Consider the following 24,788-nt stretch of genomic DNA (forward strand, 5'->3'; position numbering starts at 1 on the left):
TCGAATTGAATAATCTGAAATCATACTTAATATTAAATCATTTGAATATGTTTGGATAATTTCAAATTGAGAAAAATGCAAGCAACCCCCTCGTGATGTCGCAAATGAGCAAATTACCCCCTTATGAAAAAATAAATAACGATTTACTTTCCTGTATTTTTTAAAATACAATAATTTACCCCCTCTATGATTTTTAAAATGAAGAAATTTCACTCCCTGTATAAGGATGTAAATTGCTTCATTTTAAAAAGTATAAGGGGGTAAATTTTTATATTTTTTTCATAGGGGGGTAATGTGCTCATTTTCAATATCATAGGGAGGTAAATTGCTATTCATCCATTTCAAATTTAAAGGATTTCAAACTCTTCCATTCTAGTTCTGAACTATGTTTTGATGAATATGAATGGATTTCAAAAAAAATTTTGGATCGAGTCATTTAAAATCATTTATCTAAATTTTTCCTTCAAATCCAAACCCATTCATCCAAATACACCCTGGGTATTTGAAAATTTTCAAGCAACAGGGGAGTATTTAAAATTAATGTAAATTTCATAGAAATTCATTGTAATTTATCCTGTTTCCTGATGTGTGTGTTTTGTTTTTTACGTGAGAATAATTAAGTTGTAAGCTAAGCAGTAATAATAAGATAAAGGTGTTTAAAAACAAAAAGTTAATAGTGAACAGAATTTAAAGTCGGAGCATTTGAAAAAAAAAAAAAAAACAGATTAATACTTACAATTTTACTAGTATAAGCTGCAGAAGTTGATAAGATATACTTACAACTTTTGACTTAAATTAATTTAAATTAAGTTGTTCAAAAATAAAAACTGTAAGTCAAAAACACTCATTTCAGCTTATTTTTAGCAAATCAGCTGATAATCGCATGAAGCAGATATTGAAAAATTTTAGGGTGCGTTTTGATTGATGGATTCGGATTTTAGGAAATGATTTGGAGAAAATATTTCAAATAACTCAATATGAAAAGAATCTGGCATCCAACATTATTTTAACAGAACATAGTTCAAAATTAGAATTCAAGAATTTGAAATTCTTTAAATTTTGAATTATCCAAACAAATTCAAACGTGTTAATATTGACAAATTTTAGTAGCTTAAAGAAAATAAAAACATTTGGGGGTGTATTTGATAATTTTCAAAATTAGTAGATTCTGGAAATATACATCAGATATTGACAAATTTTAATGGTTTTAGTCTCAAAAGAATAATTATAAACACATTTGAGGGCTGTATTTGACAATTTTCAAACCCATTGAGTCCTAAAATATAGATCAGATATTGAAAAAATTTAGATTACATTTAAATTGATAAATTTAAAATTATAGATTATTAATCCCTAATAATAAAATTTTTAAATTTATTTAAATTATTTTAAATTAAAATATTTCGTTTTCAAACTGATCAATTCAAATGTAATCTTATTGTAGGTCAGAATGAAAAACCTGATTAATAATTATATGTACGGATACGAAATATTGGGGAGATTAATTAGTTAGTCGTCGAACAATTATTATTTGAGATAAATAAATTTTGAAAATATACGTATACTTGATTAATTACGAATTACAACGATTGTATATGTTTTAGGATAAATTATATTCATACTTTTTAAAATTTATTTTAATTATAAATACATTTTTGTTATATTAAAAATTTTATAATTATCTTTCTCGAAGTTTACAAAATATTATTACCAACCCAGTCGAACATATTTAAGTCGTGTTTAATATATTTTACCTTTATGTGATATTGCAAATGAGCAAATTACTATTTTATAAAAAAAATGATATCAATTTTACCCTCATTGTTTTTTAAGATAAAGGAATTTACCTCTCCATCTAAAAAAGTATATTGCTTCATTTAGAAAAAACACAGGTGGTAAATTGCTATATTTTTAAAAATACGGAGAGATAAATTAATCTTTTATAAAAGAGTAATTATTCGTTTACAATATTACAAAGAAATTGCTTGTATTTTTACCTGGTTAGGCCTGTTGGTACGGCTCGATTGACATTTGACGACTCTAGCATTGTTTGGATTTGTGTTTTAATTGTTTTATTTTGTGTTTTGAAAATAGAGAGAGAAAAGTAGAATAAATAAGTATTTGTTGAAAATAGATGACATGTTTGGATTTGTATTTTGGGGTAATTTAAAATATTTTAAAATAAATGGTATATGTATGATATTGGGATTTGGGGGACACCATTGTCAAATCATATATTTTTATATATAAATATGTATATATATAAATATTTTATGTTTAATGTTGTATTTTTTGGAGATAAAAATTACTGTTTATTATCAAATCATGTTTGTTTTATATTATGTATATATATATATTATATATAGAAAGTTGAAAAATAAAAAAACACGCAGATAAAGTGTAAAATCACAAAAACAAACATTGAGTATGTTTTATCTTATCTTGCCCGTTTCACTATACCAAATGCGGACCAATATTTTGCCTTTCCAGTTAGGTTGTATAAAATTGTACACGAATTGAAGGGCAAATATGTCATTTTACAACAGAGGTTGACAACTTGTGTTGTCGTGAGTTGTCTGGATGCAGCTTAGAAATGTGATGTTGAAATGAACCATTATGCAGAGGGATAATTAGACTTTCCTATGATGGGATTTGGTATAAATATACGTATTTTTTTTTGTTTTGGGAGATTACATCAGCGCTTATAAAGTTATTTTTTATCTAACAAATAAGTCATTTTATTAGTTATATTTGCTGATATTAACAATAAAATCGAAAAGAAAAAATTATATTTACCATCGATTCATTTATTAATGATTTATTATAGGTCAAATAAATATGTTTTATAACCGAATTATTTTCATACGTTTCCACGCGTTAATGCATGTGAGGAGGTATATCTTCACCCTTACAAGGGTAGTTTAGTTGGAAAAAAGGTGTTTGACCGGTAATAAGTCATTCGAGGGTAAATATCAATTTTTATTCATGTTATTTCTTTTTTGTTAAACTTAGTAAATTCAGTGAGTTTTAACTAAAAGAGGAACTTATTTGTTAGATAAAAATAAATCTTAAAAATACTAAATATAATTTTTTAAATTATAAAAATTTACATATAATTACATAAATTTATAAAAAGAGAAATATAATTATCCCTTATGTATAAAATCGAATACGTCGACACTTCAAAATATTATATATATCTCCTCAATCACTTGTCGAACAATGTGCCAAGAACACATCATATATGGCTCATATTAGACCAGTAATAGCGTATGTGTAAGGGATAATTATGGTTGGATTCTCTAAAATTTGATGTAATTATGTATAAATTTTTTTATAATTTAAAAATTTACATTTAATATTCTTAAAATTTAATTTTGTCTAACATATATATCATTTCACTAGTCAAAATTTACTGATATTAACAAAAAATAAATAAATAAAATTAATATTTACCCTTAATTGACTTATTACTGATTTAATGCAGGTCAAATGATTTTTTTCGAACTAAACTACTCTTATAACGGTAAAAATTTACATCCTCACATGTATTAATGCGTGAAGACGTATGAGAGTAATTTGGTTATAAAAAGATTTATCTGACGTGCTATACGTCAGTAATAAGTCAATCAGAGATAAATATAGATTTTTTTTTTTTTTGTGAATATCAACAAATTTCGTGAATTTTGACTAGATGTAAGCAAACCTCATGGGTGCTAGATGTAAAATTTCAAACTACAGAAAATTTATGTGTAATTACACTAAATTTTAGGGGGGAGAGTATAATTATTAGTATTTTTAATGTATTTTAAAAAATATAAATAATAAAATAAAAATAAAATGTTGTAAATCTTTTAGAAAAGTAGTAGGGTAATCCAAATTTACTTTTTCTCTTTTCACATTTCTTTTCATGGACGTACTTTTTGAGAAAAAGGTCTTTGCTTAGTATTTATATATATATATATATATCTTCATGCATATAATATATATATATATATTTATATATAATTGATATATTCTAAATAAAATAATAAAAATAAACACAAAAAATGCCCCCAATATTCCACAAAATTACATAACAATGGGTTGGCCCCATGACACCAACATAAAATACAGTAGAATCTCTATAAATAAATAATATTGAGATTATGTAATTTTATTAATTTAAAGAGATATTAATTAATCAGTTAAGTAATAATTTTATTAATTTATAGAGTTTTTTTTCGTGTTAACAAACCTATATTATTTTTCATAAATTAGATATTGATATATTTTTCGTTACAGTATGAGAATGCAATAGCAAAACTCCCGGATGCAGTAAGGAAAGTTAGAGATGAAATACAACTGAATTTAAATTTTAAGAAGAAGGAAGCAACAATAGAACCATATTTTACTAAACTGTCCTAGTTATATTTGTAATTTTGTAGAATTATTAATTTATAATATTGAAGGGACCATTAATTTATATAAGGATCTTTCGAAAAATTATTATTTTATTAATTTATCAAAATTATTACTTTGAACCGTGGCCCAAAGATGCAAGTAATTATTTTATAATATTATAAATAAGTAAATTATTTTTACATAAAAAAAAATAATTTATTTTTCTGTATTTTTTAAAATGCAGCAATTTACCACCTGTATTTTCTAAAATTAAGCAACTTACCTTCATAGATAGGGAGGTAAATTACTTTATTTTAAAAAACATAGGAGGATAAGTTGCTATTTTTTTATTTTTTATTTACAATATCACAGGGAGATAAATTGCATTAACCACGTTTTTGACAATATATATAAACCACTATTTTTCTTAAGAAAAAGAAGGGGGAAAAAAAAAGAAATAATATTTTATTATAATTATAAACTGTTAACTTTATATATAGGGTAACTTACATTTTTCCATCCGAACTATATCTGTTTTACATTTTGACATCTAAACTTGTATTTGTGTCAACTTGCCATATATATTTGTATTTATATTTATTTAATTAATTAAATTACACACAACAAAATATCAACAAAAACTTGAGTGGATGGGATTATCCAATTTGTCTTATTTGGGGTATAAAAAAGTAATTCCAATACATAATTAATTAAATAATCAAATAATCATTAATACAATCACAAATTAATATTTAACCACATAATCCCATAGGTTGAAATAAACATGCCCATAGGCTATCTTTACTTGTTTACTTCTAAATGTCCTCAGTCTCCTGACCAGCTATTAATCCCACAAACCCGTTACAGGATTTGATAAATGCTGAACACGAATCCCAACCAATGTGGTGGGATATATTATCCCACGAGGCCTATGTGCGTAGGCTCAACTACTCGAATTCGAAGTAAACGAGCCCACAATTTTTTATTAATTGAATAAGAGTATATATACATATATAGTATTTGAAACTTATAAGATAATTTAATTTTTTTGTGTGTAAAAATATAATAATATTCTATTGTTATTTCTAAAAGATGTTCTATTAATAAACTTAGTAAAGACTTCAATATTGAATTTTGTATAAATAAATTTGCACTATTATATTAGTAGAATGGTTATTAAAATATAACATACCATTATGTAATTTAATATTTTTGAAAATATTATAAAATTTATAAATTTGCGTGCGTTGGTGCTACTTTTATGTATTTACGCACACAACCATACATACATATTCAAGTCATTTTCTGCGAAAAATTCAAATGAAGGCCGTTGGAGAAACAAATGCTTGTCCAGGAGACTACAAACCGAAACCTAATGAAGTCCGAAATTCTTGCAAACCTCTGTGGGGTGGGAAGTGACTTGAGGAAATATTGTTGCTTGACTGAAATTTGTTCCCAAAATTACCACTCTTTGTGCAACTTTCTCTCTCTCTCTCTCTCCAAAAATCCCAGAAAAAAAAAAAGTAATTAATTTTTAAAAAACAAATACCCTCTATTTTGCATTTGTTCTTGATCAAACAAAGTAGAAAAATACAGTATTATTCAACAAAATCACAAATATTAAACTAAGATTTATAAATCCTTTAGTTCGCCCATCCATGTAATAGATCACTATTCGTTTGGTTTTTATTATCTAGATTTCATAAAATTGTTGTTCTCTCCTCTCCTCGTCGTTCCTTCTTATCAATTTCTTTCGACCTTTTTGTTAGTGGATTTCTACCCAAAAAATAATTCAATTGATTTTTCTTACACATGCATCGAGTGTGCGGGTTGAAAATTGAAGTTATTAAGGAATCAAGAGTGTTACCTCGTTACAGGTGATGAGTTATTAAGGTTTCCATCACCAAGGATGACAAGCAAGCTTAAGAAGGCAATAGCAGCAGTGAAGGATCAAACCAGCATTAGTCTTGCCAAGGTCTCAAAGAGCAATTCCTCGAATCTTGAAGTTGCGATCCTCAAAGCCACCACGCATGACGACGTCCCGATGGATGAACGATACGTAAACGAAGTCCTAAAACTCGTCTCCTCCAACAAAATTCATGCTGCAGCCTGTGCTCGTGCAATCGGGAAACGTATAGGCCGCACCCACAGCTGGATCGTCGCTATAAAATCATTGATGCTGGTCCTCCGGATCTTCCAAGATGGTGATCCTTATTTCCCGAGAGAGGTTCTCCACGCGATGAAAAGGGGCGCCAAGATTCTCAACCTCTCAAGCTTTCGAGACGATTCAAACTCACATCCATGGGATTTCACATCCTTCGTGCGAACTTTTGCTCTTTATCTCAACGAGCGCTTAGATTGCTTCCTTACCGGAAAGCTGCAGAGGAGATACACATATGATGCCAAGGAGAGTCCAATCTACCAACGCTCACAAAGCCGAATAATAAGGCCTAATGAGCCTGCCTGTGATGTAAAACCAGCAATGTTGCTAGACAAAATCTCATATTGGCAACTATTGCTCGAACGATCCATCGCCACACGGCCGACAGGTGCAGCCAAGATGAACCGGCTGGTGCAGATATCTCTTTACGCCATAGTTCAAGAAAGTTTTGAGCTGTACAAAGACATTTCCGATGGGCTCACTCTCATTCTAGACAGTTTTTACCATTTACAGTTCCAGCATTGTGTGAGCGCCTTTGAATTATGTGTCAAGGCTACAAAGCAGTTCAGAGAGCTAAGCGATTTCTATTCCTTGTGTAAGAGTATAAATGTCGGTAGGAGCTCCGAATATCCAACCGTGCAGACGATATCAGAAGAGTTGGTCGAGGCACTGCAAGAATTCTTGAAGGATCGGTCTTCATTTCAATCTAATGCAAAGCCCACCAACCGGTTTCCGCTCCCCCCATCTCCACCGTTGCGTGTCGAGCCTAGATTAGGACCACAAGGTAACCGTAGACAGCAAGCCGCATCCCCAAACACAACAGATGGATTGTTGGAAGACCTAATAGAAGCCACAGAAACAACAACATGCCCAGCTATTTCCATTGATCTAGAGGCTTATCCGGCATCTCAACAAGACGACTCGTTCAGAGTAAGCGACGCACGCTCCACCCGATCATTGCCCGTGTCGAATACAATGATGGACCTCATAGCTGCATGCGATTGGTCCGAACAGCAAGACAAAGAGCAACAAGAGAATCAGCACGAGCCAAAACAAGTAGGGTCGATGGATTCATCAGCTGCCAAGAATTGGGAGCTTGTCCTGGCTGAAACCTTATCGTCATCAGCCTCATTACAATCAATCCCAGAAGACAACACCAATCCATGCCCAGACCAGACACCATGGTTGGAGGAGAATCATTCAAGCAGTTCATCCAACAGTCGGGACCTCGTCTTGTTAGAGCCCGCAAACTATCATTACAACCCATTTCTGCAGAACCCAATTCAATCACCAGACACATCAAGTCCCCCCACCTTTCATGCGATTCCTTCATCCCCAGTGCAGAATCCGAATCAGACATTATTCGCAGCACAGAACGAGAACGATCCTTTCGCTTCTCCCAGTGAACATTGGTTGAGTAGAACCGTAGATCAGCAACATTTGCTGCATGAACAACAGGTATGGTTGACAAACCAACACAAGATTATAGCTAAACATATGACTTAGGTTATTGTAGACAGCCATGTAATTGTAATCTGTTCCTTTACACGGCTTCAGTTTTGCTTCTTCTTCTTCTAGTTTCAATGCCGACATCTTTTGTTCAAATTGATATGACATTTTGTATTACACTTTACATTTAAATGATATGTCTAAATATTTCTCAAATACATAGCTGACTTAGATTTTATATTATTTTGATTGGATTGATGGATTTGAATTTGTTGAATGATCATGATTTTGAAAATTAATTTTAAATGATTTTTTATAGAAGGAATTTGAATTTGGATTTTTTGAAATTTCATTGGAATTATTTCAATAAATTCAAAGAAGTTGTTATAAGAAAAATCGGAATTTATAACTCTAAATATTTTAATTGAAATGTAATTTATGTGATTTGTATATGCGATGAGTGATTTTTCGTATATGATGATATAAGAATAGAGTTAATTACACTTAGAATTTTTTTAAAAAGGTAAAATATATTTTGTCCCTTAAATTATTTTTGATGTAATATTTACTATCTAAATTAATAAACGTAATACTTATTCCATTGGTTGAACAAAAATATCTCTCATGTCTTGAACAGTACTATTATTTTTAATATAATTTAATATTTGCATAGATCATCGCCAAATTATTTTATAATTATTTTTTTAATAAGTGAAGAATTTAAATTAAAAGTGAAGTATAAATTAATATATATAGTAGATACATAATAAATATAACATAACCAACAACCCATATATGCATTTTAGAAGAAATTGACAAACATATATGCTCAACCAAGAGCTAAATATTTTTAGAAAAATAATATGAATAAATATATTTGACGGTTAAATACACTGTGCCCCCTAAATTATCCTTGATGTAACATCTACACCCTTAAATTAATAAATATTATACTTACCCTCTGGTTGGACAAAATTGCCCTCATGTCTAAAAAAATTATATATTCTTAATATATTTTAGTATTTTGCACATTAAATTATCACCAAATTATTTATAACTAAAAAGAATTTTTAATAAGTAAAGAATTCAAATTAAAAATAAAGTAATAAGGTAATATATATAATAGATACAAAATAATTATAATATCCCAACAAAAAGAATCTTTTACATGAAAGTTTGTGTATTATTGTAATCATGTTTTACTTTAACTTAAAGTTTTTTTTTTTTATCTATTTATCATACCATTTGAACTATTTTACAGTCTCAAATTAAGAAATGAATGAGCACAATAAATACATAAAAAACTTTTATGTAAATATTTTATTAATTTAATAATAAAATTAAATTATTAACTATTTAATTTTTTAGATAAAAATGAGTAATTACATATCTTTTTTTTAAATATATTTTCTTTAAAAAATATGAAAAAAATATATTTATTTATTTATTTTTATAAAAGTGTTTAGATTTTGATTAATTAACCACATATATATATTGTCAATTTTTTTTTTTAAAAGTATATATGAGTTGTTAGGATATTATATTAATTGTGTATCTATTATATATATTAGCTAATTACTTCACTTTTAATTTAAATTCTTTACTTATTAAAATTTATTTCAGTTAGAAAATAATTTGGTGATAATTTAATGTACAATATACTAAATATATTGAGAATAATAAATTATTCAAGGCATGAGTGGCAATTTTGTCCAAACAACGAGAGTGAATATTACATTTATTAATATTAGGAGGTAAATATTACATCAAAAGAGAAATTTTGTTGGGGGGGGGGGTGTATTTAGCCCTATATTTTGTCATATTTTTTAAAAGAATATATTAACAAAAATCGATGTGTAAATACTCATTTTTATCTAAAAGAATAAATAATTAATAACTTAAACTTTTACCAAATTAATAAAATATATTTTCATTAATTATTTTGTTTGTTTATTGTATTAATTTAGTATTTAACTTTGAGTCTCTAAAATATAAAAAAAAATTCAACTATTTAACACACTAATTATGTTTAATTAACTTAAAATGCAAAATTTTTTAGAAAAGATCTTTAAACTAAATATATATTGACGGGTATGACCTAAAAGGGATTAAAATAAGACGAAATACTAGGTCCAAACACAGGTCCGCCAGCCTAGGAGAGAGTCAGCCCACCCAGGTAGCCAGGCTTAACCCAAGAAGGGGGCACCCTCCAATCTGGTTCGGCCCAAAGGAGAGGCCCACTAAGCTCAGCCCAAGAGGAAGACCCCTCGCTAGAGTCCGTCCAAGGATGAATCCCACCTTATCAAGCTTGGTTCAAGAAGGAAGCCTAGTCTGGAAGCTTTCAAAGCTAGCCTGAAGGAAGGAAGATGCCCTCAAGGGGTTGAACTCTTCAGCCTGAGAGAACTCCCCACTAAAGTAGGAGTTTGCATGAAGAAGGTGTCATCCTTCATCTAAAAACTTGCTGCTTAAGGAACGGATAAGGAGGAACCTTATCCACGAATTCCGCCTTCCTTGCTGGGCATGCGGATCCCTCTCAGCAGAACTCCTATTACAGAGGAACTCCTCCTCTATAAATAGGGGCCTCGGCAAGCAGCCCCTTCCACCCTCTAGAACCTCTCTTGCTGATACTCTACTCCTCTAATTTCACGCTCTTACATACGGAATTCTTATTTTTATTATAATTTCTCATTATAATTTATTTTTATATTTTTCTATCTTTAAATTCGGAACTCATTTAAGCATCAGAGTGCTAACCTTTTGTTTTACAGGTCCTCTTTCTTAAGAGTTTTCACTCAATTATCCCAAATTTAACATCAAGATTCAAGACCTTTGGATTCGTGCTAAAATCGCACGCATCAATTGCCGCCGTCTATAAAAAGTTGAGGTAAAGGCGTGAGATACCATGTAAACCCCCAGCAATCCCGCTAACAAGCAGAAGACCATGGAGGTACCTAACAACAATCAGCCTCTGTAGGTTGTTGCAGGGGCCTCCCTAGCACCAGTAGGAGGGTCCACCCCAGCCTTCCCAACTCCGATGCTGTCACCTAGAGTGACAGAGCAATTGGCTGATCCTCCAAGGCGAAGCACCTCCTCCGACACCACATCAAGTAAACTTTCCCCACCCTTGCTGGGCGCAATCCACCAAGTGGTCGCAGCGGCCGTACGAGAGCAGATGGCGATACTAGTCCCTGCTCGTCTAGCCCCAGTGCTAGAAGCAGGAACCCTTCAAGGAGGAATGGAAAGAACTTTCCCAAGAGAAGGCTTTGCTATGGCAGCGTCCCTTCCTACTGGGGTACAAGGGCTCCTTCCAGCAAATCCACCAGAAGTCCCCTAATAGTGGCTGGCTCATTTGGAGTGTCTTCAAAAAGGCCTCCAAGACGTGCAGCACCAGATAACGAGAATTCTAGGAGAAGAACTGAAGAGTGTCCCTTTCACAAACATTGTGTTGGAAGACGAGCTCCTTGCAAATTGTTTTACCCCCTCTATTGTTGAGTATGATGGGTTGATTGACCCCAAGAGCACCTTTCGTGTTTTGAGAACGCAGCCCTGCTGCACAAGTATAAGGACGAGATCAAATGTCGAGTTTTCTTGACTACCTCCCCAGGGTTGCGCAGCAATGATTTAACTAACTGCGCCCTGGAGCGATAGGGAACTTCCAGGAGTTCAGGTCTTTGTTCCTGCACTAGTTTGCTAGTAGCTAGAAACTTTGGAAAACGGAGCTCAGCCTCTTCGTCATGCGACAAAGGGATAACGAGTCGTTGAGGGAGTACCTGCAAAGATTTAACGCTGTAGCCTTGGAGGTACCCTACGCCACGCAAGAAGTAAAGGCCAGTACCTTCTCGCAAGGCCTCTTGGACGGGGACTTTTTCAAGTCCCTAGCCAAGAAACCCATTTCAGAATTCGATGCCCTCTTGGCTCACGCAGCCAAGTACATTAACATGAAAGACGCCCAAGCTACCAAGTACACATGGCCATCAATTCTGCGGTCAAAGGGCATTATCAGCATCCCTGAGCCAACATATTGCAGATCCCACAAGAGCACCAACTATTTTGGTTCCAAACATTGAAGGTAAAAATAATATTATTTAATTTTAAGTAATTTTATCTTTTTAAAATTAAATATTTATATAATTTTTTTTGTCAATTTTTCAAATATCGTACTGGTGGGACTGCGATGATGAGTCTTGTCAAGTCGTAGGCGGGGAAGTTCCTGCAGAAGTGGTTTGCTGATGCACAAAACCAGTTGACCCGACCACTGTGGCTAGCTGAGGAGATCTAGCGCCAGCTCCTCGAATTTTGGCCGAGAATAGAATTTCAGACACAATCGACCAAGAATAAGGTCAATGAGGCCAACCCTAAAGCAACTGCGACCGTCTACCATAGGGGTCGTCATCCGTTCAATGTTGAAATCACTTCTCATGGATATTTTATTAAATGAGGTAGCGAACTAGCTTCATCGCGGCTCAGGAAGCAATTTAAAACATCGGGCAAGAGATCGCCAATCCGGCGCACAAGCGAAAGATGGTAAGTATTTCAAATCATATTAGTAATTTTGTTTAATTTTTTTATTTCTAATCATTTTTATATTGATTTTTAAAAAGGAGACACAACTCGGATCCCCGTCACTCAGATGGAGGTGTTCGAGAAGGTGTACCAAAAGAAGAAGGACGGCCAGTGGACTGACCCGAGATCGAAGAAGGTCGCGATAAGTAATTAAAAAAATTGACGTAATTTATTCTTTTAATTTTATATTATTTTTTTAATCTAATTTTTAACATGTTCGCAGGAGTTGTTCTTGAAGATGATGGAGGAACGCCAGAGACAGCAGAATAACAATTAATAGCCCTCAATTGTCCTCTCAAGGCTCCATGGCCCTAGACGAGCTGGAGGTTTGGATGTCAGCAGTGGGTGGCTCGAAGAGGGACTGAGTATTCGATCTTGGCTCCGAGGCCCACCACTAGATTGCTGGACCATCCTAGGCGACCAAGTCGACTATTCCCTTGCCCTCGCCACCACAGCCGCAATGCCCCAACTTAGATGATTGGGTGTTGGCACTCGAGCGCTACATCAGAAGCGTCGATCCCAATTGGCCAGATGATCTAGCGCCCGAGCCTCTAGCTGATGTCCCGGCACCCGACAACGACGACAAACACGCGGTAGTTGGGGATAATAATTTATATTAGGATTATTTTTTTGGTATTTTGTAAAAATATAATTTCATAATAATATTTTAAATTTTATAATTAAATTATTATTTTTTTATATTTTGTGTGTTTTATATAAATTTATTTACTTACTTTTATAAAAGAAAATTGAAAGATATTAAATAAAAGATATTTTAAAATATATTAAACAAATTTAAATAAAATAAATATTAAAATATATTAAAAAATAATAAATTTTGTAACTACAATTGCAACGGCTTTTGTAATACACCAATAAAATATAAAATCATCAGGCCATTACAAATAATGTGCCAAAAATAGTTACAAAATGAATGAAAAAAAAAAAACAGTTACAAATGCAGTGCAAAAAACCGATACAAATATAATAAAAAATAGTTACAAAGAGCATTACAAAACCCGTTCTAAATATCTGGCAAAACCATACCTAAATGTGTTACAAAAGCCGTACAATAATATTTATATCAAACCCAACCTAGCAGTTACAAAAGCCGTTCCCACTTAATTTTTTTTCATATTACTAGTTTTCTAACGGTTACAATAGACCGTCACAACAGCCGTTACAATTTGTAACGATTTTGTGACAAGCTGTTTGAAATGATTTGTAACGCCTCATTTAGTTGCGGTAGGCCTAGCCGTTATAAAAACTGTTCCAAAAAAAGGTATTTCAAGATTAAAAGAAAAATCGTTTCCAAAAGAATGATTTTTTTGTAATTATACATACAAGTGGTAAGTATTAAAAATATTAAATTAATTAATTAATAAAATATGGGTTAAAAATTGAATATATTAAAACTTTGAGGGGCTAAATTGAAGCTTTGTAAAACATTTGGGGTTATTTTATATAGTTTCAGAATTTAGTGTTTAATTTGTAATTTTCACAAAAGTTATAAAAGAATATAATAAGAAGAAAATAAGAAAAAGGGGGTGTAGAGATGGGGGTGGAAAAAGAGGGAACACATGTTGCCATCCCTAAGTATGTCATCTATACTAATGATATGCATACATCTAAACAATAGAAGGTTGGTTTATTTTGGAAGTTGATGAGCTACAGTGGAGAGTTTCATTTTCTTTCCTCAGCTGCATTCAAGATACTAGAATAAAATAGTTGTTTGAGCAGCCCTTTATTAAATTAATAGTTTTGAGATTAAATTTAGTATAGTTAATTGAATTCGAATATATGTATACTTGTTGTCTGTATGAATATATTTGTTTGTTTATAAATTTGGTTAGTTATCCGTATCCTCTATACTTACGCGTGTAATAAATAAGGTGAATGATTATGAATGACGACGATTTGACTGGTGATGTGATATGTGATATGAGAAAAATAAATACAAAGTTAGGTATCATGGCGAGTAGGGTCTCGAGGTATTCTGGGGTAACGGGGAATACCTTGTACTAATTGCTGCACACTGGAGTGTTGTGGCGATACATGTTCGTTGTGATATCCTACACTGGTATTGTTACACACTAGGGTGGGGAGGATATCACATTTGATGGGTATCATGTGCTGTGTATTAATTATGTGATACTAAATGAGATGATGATGGACGGCAAAACCATTGAAAGATGTACTCCAACTTAGGTAAATAGGTTCCTAAGAAAATAAATAGTAATTTTGAGCGTATTGTGTTGTGGATCGATCTATGATTGTGGGTACTCTTTATTTCGTGATTATGTGGTAATTGCATGATGAAGTATTGTTGATTGTTGTGTGTTGCATGGTACGTCTCCCAGTGCGTATGCATATGTGTAAATATATAAGTTGATTACTTATATTTATTGAATTGACAACTCATTTCTTCCTATACATTTTTCAGGAGATTATTCAAAGTGACTAGCCAAATCTAACCATAAGTTCTGCTGCTAGTCTTATTAGGTAAGGGTTCTTTTGCTAGTTTATATTTTAGGAGTTTTTTTTTTTTTTTAAATATCTATACTATATATAATTGGAGAGAAGTTAATTGGTGTCTCAATTATTTTGGTATATCAAATTTAACATTTAATTTAATTTATTAATTTATTTATTAACTTCCCACTCACTCACTTTTCTAACTTTCCATTCTTCCACTATTTTTTATAATTACTTCTTTTTCTTTATGTATCTTTTTTTTTTACATAATTTTTAATAAATTGAATAGTAAGATTATTTTATATATATTTTATTAAATAATAAATATTTTATTTTAAATAATATTATATAATTTGCACACGGATAGAGGGTGCCACAAATTACTAATATCTATTACGACAGAGAAATAAATTATATTTAACCCATCAGTTATATATGCGTAGTTGCAAAAAGTATTGTGTTGTCATAATAAAAATGCTTATAAGTTTAAAATAGAGACAAAATTACATAAGTTGTCAGTATTAGAAATAGTAACAAGATAATTTTATATTATATAAAATATTTTAACATAATAAAATAAACATAATAATAATAACAAATTGATATATCAATCATATAGTAAAAAAAATATACCACAATGATATTGATGCCACCTCTAATTCCTCAATGCCTCATCTTCTTACTGATGCGTTTATTAAGTATAAAATTATGAATTCTGTATAAAGATGAAGTGAACAATGCCACGTGGTGTAGGACATGAGTCGTATTGTATGATATACCATTTGGCTCCTTCAGTGGGAACAAGACTATGTATTCATCCCAAGCCTTTTTCTTCCCAACGATGTGTCTTTTCAAGGATATGCTAATTTGATATCCTTGCCTTTAGGTTGTACAAGCTCTGAAATAGAGACCTGTAAAAAAAATGAACATAGTGAACGAACAGAGTGAGACAAGTAATATGCGTGCGTGTATGTATGTATACGCGATGTAGTTAAAATTGAAGGAGAGAGTGGTTTTCTGGAGTTGGAGACCGCGATCGACTGACAGAATTGGAAATCATTAGTATTTTAATGTTCAAGTTAGTATTCGGATGAGGAAAATTAATTGAAGATAATTAAAAGCAATGATAAAATAGTAAGATGACTTATTATTTTGCGACTGATATTATATCGTATATTAGTATTTATATAATAGAATTTAAATTCAAATTATCCCCCCGTAAAAATCGAAATATGAACAAAATTCCCCTAAATTAATATATATGTATATATAAGACACCCATTTTTTGGGGAAGAAAAAAAAAAAAAAAGAACATCCTCTTGCTATGTTTTTCACTCTTGTGAATTGCTATTTTCATGTTTTGACATGTATATAATTTATTTATTAACTATAAAAGTTCAAATATTCATTTAGCAATTAGTTTTGTTTTCTCCAAACCAAAATATGAGTACCTAAAGTCAAAGGAAATGGATGAGAAAACTAGCTAATCAATTAAAAATAACATGACAATTTAGTGTGGGTTAAGTTCAAAATAAAGATGATTTACTTTAATTTTTGCCCATGCAGCTGAAAGTGACAGGACTCAAGGAACATTTCTAAGGAAGGATGATCCAAAGTTGCTTGCTTTGATGCAACAAGCAGAATTGCTCAGTTCACTTGCAATCAAGGTTAATTCGGAGAAGACAGACCAGAGTCTTGAAAGTGCTTGGCTGGTAAGTGGGAAGAGCTTGATCTCTCTCCAAATTGTTGCAGTAAGTCATACTGGAGTATGCTTACACTATCACAATGATTGTGACATATTATGGTCGTGTATAATTAAAGAAACTTATATGTGGTCCTTCATTAGATCCAATAATGACAATACAAAGATGTTGAGATTTCATCAGAATGTCTAAACAGAAATGTTGTTCACAGCTGAAAAGAGTACAGCTTAACATGTTTATGGTCCCCCAGAGTGACCTCTTTTCTCCTTTTTAGCCTGCCCACTGCATTTTTCATGGCAATCATTGCATTTTTATTATAAGCTTACAAGATATTCATGTCCAGACAGTGCAAGATTTTCTGAAACAAAACAAAGAAAGTGATCTGCTCACATGCAGAAATCCTGATACTGATTTTCAATTTGAGAAGTTCAAAGAATTGGTGGAGGATTTAAGAAGCAGCAATGAAGGCAGTAGACCATCTTGGAGGTAACTTAGAAGGCACATTGAATTCAATTTGAGAGTCTTATTTTCCTCAACAGTATCTAATCCATAGTTTTGCAGGGAACCTGATCTATATGAGTCGTCCCCAGCCAGCTCTGAGTACAGTACAGGATCAACTCAGCTGTCAAATGTACCAAGTGATAAATCAGAAGAATGTCAAGCTGAAATTTGTGTGCCACATCAGAAAACTGGCACGCAATCAGATCAATTAGATAATCAGAAGGGTCTTGCTGAGGAACATGGAATGTGCCATACTGCAAACACAAAAAATGAAGGTACACAAGTAGCATCTTAACTTGAAGGTATCTCATCTTTAAGTGGGTGGAATACCGATTTTCATATCAAGCTAATCATATTTCTATTTTCATGCAGTGAACATGTTGACATGTAATGACATAAAAGATGATAATGGAGTAGTATGTGAATATTCTAGCACAGAATTTGGATCCCCTGTTCACGTGACTCCAATATTCAGAGCATTGGCAGCAACTATTCCCAGCCCAAAATTTTCGGAAAGTGTAAGAATCCTGAGCTTTTGATCTATCTGGGGTTAAAAGATTTGTTGCTTCAAATTATCAGTTCATCTGCTAGATGTGAGCTTATGAAATATGCAAGCCAGTCAAGGTGGATGTGCCATGAGAACGAATTCTGCATATGCGGCTGAATTGTGTGTTGCAACTCTATAGAGTTAGATACACAACCATAGTTCAGCTAGAAAGATTCTTTTATAGTATCCACCCAATAAATTCTGTGAAGTTATAATTATTAAGCATTCAGCTATAGAACATTGGTGGTCAACGAAAGAATGGAAGTGCATATTGCTTTTTAATCAGTGGAATAAGGATATGATGGGACCACCACTTTTCTTCTTATTAGCTCACAAGAACATGCCAAATCAGGACAACATAAAAGGTTCAACCAGACAAGTTTAAAACAAAGCTAATATAGGCTGATCTGATGTTGCAAATCTCATTCTGAAAGCTTTTGTCAGATTCTAGGGCAATACACTAGAAGTTTCGGCAGTTTAAAGTTCTACCGAGAGTCTGGGCAAGGGAATAGTATAGAGAATGTCAGTAACTTCCTGCAGTGCAAATTTCAGAGTTTTTGTTTTTGCACATGGGTATGAGATTTTCTTAAATAATTTGTTATTAGGCATATAAGAGCAATATAGCCTCTTTCGAAGTCGTTCAGATGTCATTATTTCTTTCGTTGTCACTGTTTTAGGTGCGGAAAGTTCTTGTGTTTGCACATCAATGTTATCAATCGTAAATGAATACTTGCCACTCAATACTGATGACTAAGACTTCTATCAAGAATCAGTAGTCAAAGTTTCACCAGTTTCTGAGATGCCTAGGTCGTGAATCAGTATCAAACTTGGTCGAGGTTCTGAATTTTATTGTCTAAAACGATAAAGTTTATGAACCACCATGAAACATGCTAGTTTGCCTTTTGCATAATCTTTTATCCTGCAATATATCTTCCTAGGAGCAGGAACTTCAGATTTCCATAACACTGGGAAAACCAAAGTACCTTTTGCATAAATCACTACTTTTATATCTGGTCCTATAAAACTTGATGCCTCTACAGATTGATGTCTCATATTACTTAAATACTGGGGGTGAAAGTCGTTTTGTTTTCTTATTGACTGTTCTTACCATGCATTTTGCAGGAAAAACACTTCCTCATGAAAACACTAGGAATGTAGTCAAGTTCCCCAAGCCCAATCACCAATCCTTCCCAACCTCCACTTTGCAAGAGGTCCCTCCTCCATTGTCTGTGACCGGTCTCATGCCAGTTCAGAATTTACAGCCATCAGGAGTTTTCGTAAAGTGTAGAGCTTTTCTTTATTCTTTTGGGGGTTCTTTGTCCTTGGATTGCAGCAATCTTGACCTGAGTTTTTCCAGAATGGGCCTGCGAAGATCTGCTTTTGAATCTAGGGTGCTATGGAGCATCCTACTTTTTCTTCCGAAGATCGACCGCTCCCAGTTCATCCTCGAGTTTAGTTTCTAATACTCACCTTGGTTCCTGTGTGCGTTCTTATGGCGTGTCATTCTTTTTGTTTGTTTCTTTATGGAACTTGGATACGGCTATCCACTGTTCCAGTAAAGTTTTGGCTAGATAAGCCAAATGTACAGATAGAACCAACACTAGAAACTCATAGTTATTTAGTGTAACTATACAGTGGCACCTCGCCAAGATTACCCATTAGCGATTAAAGATATGAACATAGAAATGAGGAAGAGAGAGAGAGAGAGAGAGAGAGAGAGAGAGAGAGAGCAAAAGTGGATCAACTCGACCATCTTTTGCTGTGTTTTAGTGTGCAGAATACTATATAATAAGTTTTTCCATGGTGTTCTAGAGCTGCTCTTGATTTACATGAATTACTGGAGTGGAGAATGTAATAGAATTACTGGTGTGCATACATGTTTGTCTTCTTATCTACTCTACTGCTTCTCCCAGAAACACGCCATTGCTTTCTGGAAATCTGAACCAGTAACGCATATGAAATACTCAAAAACAGAAGTATAAATTGAACTCGAAAACAAAAGCTGCAAACAGGCAGACTACTCAAAAGCTGGACTGAAGTAAACTACTTACAGAGAGTAAAGTTTCATGCTTCTCTTCTTTCTTGGAGCCTGGACTCCTGTGAAATGTGTATGACCTGGGAAGGGGTTGATCTTATGGGGAAGAAGAGGGGACTGTTATTTAAGTTGGTAAGCGGTGGGTGGTGGTGGAGGACAAGTGTGATCATCACCAAAGCAAAAAAGCTACTGGTAAGAGGGAGGGAAACCTGTACAAATTAAAGTTGGCTTACGCTGCCAGACACTTGTTCAAGATTTAGCTGTGAATTTACTGAAAAAACTTGGATTGATCTTGAATGTCCATCTTCAAGTGGGTTGAATCCTGTGGAGAAATTAGTAATTTGGATGCTTTTCATGTGCTCAAAACCAAGGGCCTACCATCTAAACCAACTTTAACCAAGATTATTTCATGCTGGTCCACCTCATTAATTACTGCTTCATTTTGCTGAAAAGAAATGGATTCAACATTTGAACTTTATTTCTCCTAGTGAGGAAACATACACCTCTGATGCTCCTCTCATCTGTGAATTGTCATTCTAAACAACGATTTCTCTTTAGTTTCTGCTCAAAACAGAGAAATCCCATATGTGCCGTTTTGCAGAAAGAAGCCCTTGACGACAGGAGTAGTGTCCATATCTCAGTCGCCAATTCCTATCCTGGAAAGAGGATCTTCACATCTTGAATAGCCTAGAAATCTAGAGCTAGAATGATGATGGTTATAGAATTCAATTCCAAGTGCCATTACTAATATCGAAAATTAGATTGGATTTCAGATTACAACCCCATTAATACTCATATTTGAATTGAATTTTAATCCCAATCAGTCCCAGGATTCAATTGGCTGAAATAATCAAGCAAAACTACTCTGTAAATTACAATTGTGAATTTGCCCCCATGCTTTTATCTTCATTATGATAACAACTGCAATAATTGGATCATAGAAACGTTTTCATACTCCAATGAGGCGTCTCAAGGAACTAGCAAGAAAGACATGCAAAAATGCCATTCATGGTATATCTTTATAAAAAATCTATTTCAAGTACATTGACCTGTGCTGATAATATAACCACTATGCTTTAAGGGTTACATCGATATCTGAAGAGAATGGAAACAAAAATTGCTACATCGTAGTATTAAACATTCTTGAGCTAGCTTATGTGGACTTCCTTTTCTTCTGCGCTCTCTTCAGCTTCTTCCATTTCAGATAAATCTGGTATGATAAACCAGAGAAGACCATGAAAACACTCGCCCATTGCTTCTCAGAGAGGGGATTTCCACTCAGCAGGGACGACACCACTATGCTCACAAATTTACGAGTTGTGGTTATGGTTGTGTTAGTCAATGAACCAAACCGACTGATGGTTAAGAATATGAAATTCTGGCCTACTGCACCACACAGGCAGTAGAGAAGAATGTCCCATGCTACTTCGGGATGCTGCTTGCAAAACTGAATTGCGTCATACCCGGTGGCATTTGGCCAGCCAAACATGAATATCATATTGTAGATGGTACCCCATAAGTTCATTCCAAGCATTATATTCCACGCACTTGTCTTAGGATACCTGAATAACAGTCAATATTGATTAATAGCTGCTCAAACTAACCATATGGGGTAAGTAATGTGTCTGCATCCACCACTACTATATGGAACATTTAATATAGTTCATAATTGTAAAATGGTAATTTGTTGCTCTTAGTGGGCAAATTGAGGGGCTCAAAATGTGCAGCCAGATCATAGAATCATACTCCAATAGAGAGATTATAATACGTAGCCTCTATTGATTCTTCAAACTTTGTAGAATGGGAACAATGTCAACTCAAGACTTTGTCAACTATCTTCTTTAATTTCTTTATATGGAACTCGAGATAAGGCAACTAACTCAATTTACCTGGCCGTAATTGAATCCTGAGTCGCATTGGTAAATCCATCAAAAGCAAGGTTCAGAAAACAAAGCCCATAGCCAAGCGGAGCATTTGGGTTTGCTAATTTGCTGATCGTCTTTGAGCTAGTCTGCAATCAACAAAAGCATGACAAGATTAAATTGAGAAACAGAGTCTCCATTGTTTGGTCCAAGCTGATACCCTCATCAGGCCAAATGTTCAGACTAAGTGCTGCTTAATGTTGCATGTTTCATTTTCTGAAAGATTTAGAATTTGGTCAACACCCTTGGACTTGTAAATGATGGACAAAACAATACAATGGGTTTTCTGTGCATTAATATAGCCCTGGTTCTGGAAGGAGGATGTAGCACATGCAGAAGAAGACAATAGCAACCAGATACTCACCTTTGAGAGTGCAAAAGTGGATACACCACCAGCAACAAGCAATGTGCAAACATACTCAGGAAAGGTATATCGGATGCCATACACTAGTGCGCCCATCAGCATTACTGCACAAGGAGAATGTACATTAATAAGAAAACAGCTGTGATTTTTTTTCAAATTTCATCCCTCGATTCGAAGTTATTATGAGCAGGTTCCCAGCTAATCATGGCAATTATCCTAGAATTGGCATTTATACACTAATTGTAGAAGAACTACCAGGTGTACTAGATAATGTATCAAACTGAAGCCATATTACATAAATGAGGTCTCAATATCACTGCTCAGATATTCTTCTCTGTATTTATACAATTTTAAAAGAGGTTCGAATTTTACTTAATTTCTTTCTAACAGATAAATAGATCTTTCAATTGCAACCAGTCTAGAGTAAGCATGAATCTCATTCAGTTTTTTCTTAACTCCTAATTGAAGCATCATGAATTTTAGCCACCATACTCGGTTCCCTCTAACAGCCTTCTTGCTTGAATCTAAAGAATGTGTATAGACTCAGCCATTCTATTGAAAGAACAAATCATCATCAACTCACCTGGTATCATTTTCGAGGATTTTGCCAGCACCTATAAATGAAAAATTTAGCATTAATCCATAAGGCTCGAAAAAAGACCTCTACATGTGATGTTAATGTCCACTCCAAACCTAAACAAAAAGGCGGAAAGAGGCAACAATGTGATAATGGGGACATGCCTGAGCCGGATAACTAATGTACTTCAATGCTTCAATCCCCATAGCGGGTCCAATTGTGTTTGTAATACCAGCACTCCAATAACTCAACCAAGGAGCACCACCATTTCGACCGTTGGACCAAATCTTAATCACTACTCAGAAAATACACCATACCAAATAAGCATCCGGACATAGACAAATGCGATTCAACAGCCAATGGGTACCTCATAAACTTACTTAAATACGACCATATCAGGCACACTACATTCTGAGCGAGGTTCAAGAATGCCAAGTGCTCAAACCTCTTCTTATCAGGACCGAATCTCTTTGTCGACCTAAACAACATATTAACCAGAATGCGAATTAAATATTCAGACACTACAAAAATAACTTTAAAATTTAACACATACAGAGACACAGAGCAAGCACATTGCATGATCCTAGGCTAAGAGCTAAACTAAAATCACCAAAACCTAAAGCTCGAGAATCCCCAAGTATCCTCAGATCAGAAACCCCAATATTTTTCAAATAATTACTAGTTCTTAAAAGTTCAATACTGGAGAAACAACATATAACATCTAGTACATCAAAACTTGCATACGGCAATCACAAAAGGAAATTGAAGCTAACAGTATGAAAATTAAATGCTTACACAGTCTCCTGAAGGACACCTTGATAAATATAAGCCGCCCAAATTCCTGCGACACAAAATGCTAGGAGAAATACGCGGCGGAGTCCGGCGCCGTGAGACTCCATTGCAGCAGAAGATTCGCCGGAAACCACCAGATCGCCGCCGTGCAAAATCTACCGTAATCACCCTAATACTCGTCTTTCTTCTCTTCAATTTTCCACAGCCGATAGAATGAATTCTTCAGGTTTGTTCGTTGGGCAATGGCATGCAGGTTTTCTATAGAGAGGAAACAAAAGGTGGGGTGGAAACTACGTGGATTTCCACGTGGATTGTTCTGATTGGTTACAGCTAGTCGGGCTCAATTGTGATTGGTTTAGACTACGCGGACTCTTGATTTTGACTGGCTTACATAATCCGCATGCTGTATGCTGGTCCAGATCGGGTCTTAATGTGGATTCGGGTTAAACCCCCGAATATTCACGAAGGCAACAAAAACGTGTTTCATTTGTGTAATTGAAAATGACTTCCAAATGAAAGCTCTATTCCAGCGTTCTCTTCATATAGTCGTGTTTCACGAGTCCTTAAATAATATTATTAGTGTTATTTTAAATATTTCAAAATGACGACCTCAAACATCTCTTGTAAAAAGATTGTTGCACTTCATTTCGTGGTACTTTGATACGAAAGTATTTTAAAAAATAATATATTATTATATAAATCTCTGTTAATAGTTATACATAAACGAGATCCTACGTATACTATAATTCGAATTGGATTAAAAAATTTTGATTGATAAATATATGATTTTTGTGATCTCGATCAACTTATCATGCTTAGTAATCTAGACTTGAAGCATCACATGTAGTGTTCAACTATTTGCATATACTTTATTTCGTTTTTTATTGATGTAAAGTGAAGGATAAAAAAATATGTATTTGAATTTTTCATTTCAAATTTTATTATATTTTTTTATTTTATTTAATATATACATTGCACGATTTATATTATTTTTAAACGAATTTTATATGAATGTTAATTAATAAAATTTAAAATAGAAAATTCAATTCACACAGATAAATATATTTGTGGAAGTAAATAGTCTGTGTAATGAAAACCATAAGTTTTATTCATCCAATTCCAACCCAAAAACATGGGAATGGGTAAAGCTTACAAGATCCTGAATACACAAATTTGGACCATTCCCCAGGGACTCAAAACTGAAAAATACCCATAATAGATATTTGATAATTACATTTACATCTTTTAATTTATTATTTATTTATATGAATAATTTATGTTTTTTTTTTTTGTGTGTGTAATAATAAAAATCAATT

The 24,788-nt window shown here is 33.2% G+C and overlaps 3 protein-coding genes and 1 long non-coding RNA gene across 4 annotated transcripts; 2 read left to right on the top strand and 2 right to left on the bottom strand.

Moving 5' to 3' along the window:
• The first annotated feature begins 6,068 nt into the window (after positions 1-6,068).
• Positions 6,069-8,050, top strand: LOC105168127 (clathrin coat assembly protein AP180). Its single transcript, XM_011088076.3, has one exon. The coding sequence runs from the start codon at positions 6,293-6,295 to the stop codon at positions 8,048-8,050; it is 1,758 nt and encodes a 585-aa protein (XP_011086378.2). The 5' UTR covers positions 6,069-6,292.
• Positions 8,051-16,575: 8,525 nt separating this feature from the next.
• On the top strand, positions 16,576-19,236 carry LOC105168128 (transcription factor MYB88-like). The gene is made up of 5 exons (XM_020696023.2): positions 16,576-16,743; positions 17,078-17,220; positions 17,296-17,510; positions 17,608-17,753; positions 18,905-19,236. Exons 1-5 carry the CDS (start codon positions 16,660-16,662, stop codon positions 18,938-18,940), a joined length of 624 nt encoding a protein of 207 aa, XP_020551682.2. The 5' UTR covers positions 16,576-16,659; the 3' UTR covers positions 18,941-19,236.
• A 135-nt stretch (positions 19,237-19,371) lies between these two features.
• LOC148787288 (uncharacterized) lies at positions 19,372-20,114 on the bottom strand. Its single transcript, XR_016066670.1, has 2 exons — positions 19,834-20,114; positions 19,372-19,720 (listed from the first exon to the last, which is right to left on the bottom strand). It is a non-coding gene; the product is annotated as an uncharacterized LOC148787288 (long non-coding RNA).
• Positions 20,115-20,809: 695 nt separating this feature from the next.
• On the bottom strand, positions 20,810-23,724 carry LOC105168130 (UDP-galactose/UDP-glucose transporter 3). Its single transcript, XM_011088077.3, has 7 exons — positions 23,476-23,724; positions 23,061-23,158; positions 22,845-22,975; positions 22,687-22,717; positions 22,104-22,207; positions 21,707-21,828; positions 20,810-21,379 (listed from the first exon to the last, which is right to left on the bottom strand). The coding sequence occupies exons 1-7, from the start codon at positions 23,577-23,579 to the stop codon at positions 20,971-20,973; spliced, it is 999 nt and encodes a 332-aa protein (XP_011086379.1). The 5' UTR covers positions 23,580-23,724; the 3' UTR covers positions 20,810-20,970.
• Between the last annotated feature and the right edge of the window lie 1,064 nt (positions 23,725-24,788).

This window comes from Sesamum indicum, linkage group LG8, assembly GCF_026168435.1.
Source record: "Sesamum indicum cultivar Baizhima isolate 11 linkage group LG8, ASM2616843v1, whole genome shotgun sequence".
Classification (NCBI taxonomy): domain Eukaryota; kingdom Viridiplantae; phylum Streptophyta; class Magnoliopsida; order Lamiales; family Pedaliaceae; genus Sesamum; species Sesamum indicum.

Excerpts from the sequence above, each read along its gene's own strand:
- LOC105168127 (XM_011088076.3), top strand. The coding sequence starts at position 6,293 with ATGACAAGCAAGCTTAAGAAGGCAATAGCAGCAGTGAAGGATCAAACC.
- LOC105168128 (XM_020696023.2), top strand. The coding sequence starts at position 16,660 with ATGCAACAAGCAGAATTGCTCAGTTCACTTGCAATCAAGGTTAATTCG. Across the intron at positions 16,744-17,077 it reads GTCTTGAAAGTGCTTGGCTG|ACAGTGCAAGATTTTCTGAA; the intron begins GTAAGTGGGAAG and ends ATTCATGTCCAG. Across the intron at positions 17,754-18,904 it reads GCCCAAAATTTTCGGAAAGT|GAAAAACACTTCCTCATGAA; the intron begins GTAAGAATCCTG and ends TGCATTTTGCAG.
- LOC105168130 (XM_011088077.3), bottom strand. The coding sequence starts at position 23,579 with ATGGAGTCTCACGGCGCCGGACTCCGCCGCGTATTTCTCCTAGCATTT. Across the intron at positions 22,976-23,060 it reads CCTGATATGGTCGTATTTAA|TGATTAAGATTTGGTCCAAC; the intron begins GTAAGTTTATGA and ends TTTTCTGAGTAG. Across the intron at positions 21,380-21,706 it reads CAGGATTCAATTACGGCCAG|GTATCCTAAGACAAGTGCGT; the intron begins GTAAATTGAGTT and ends ACTGTTATTCAG.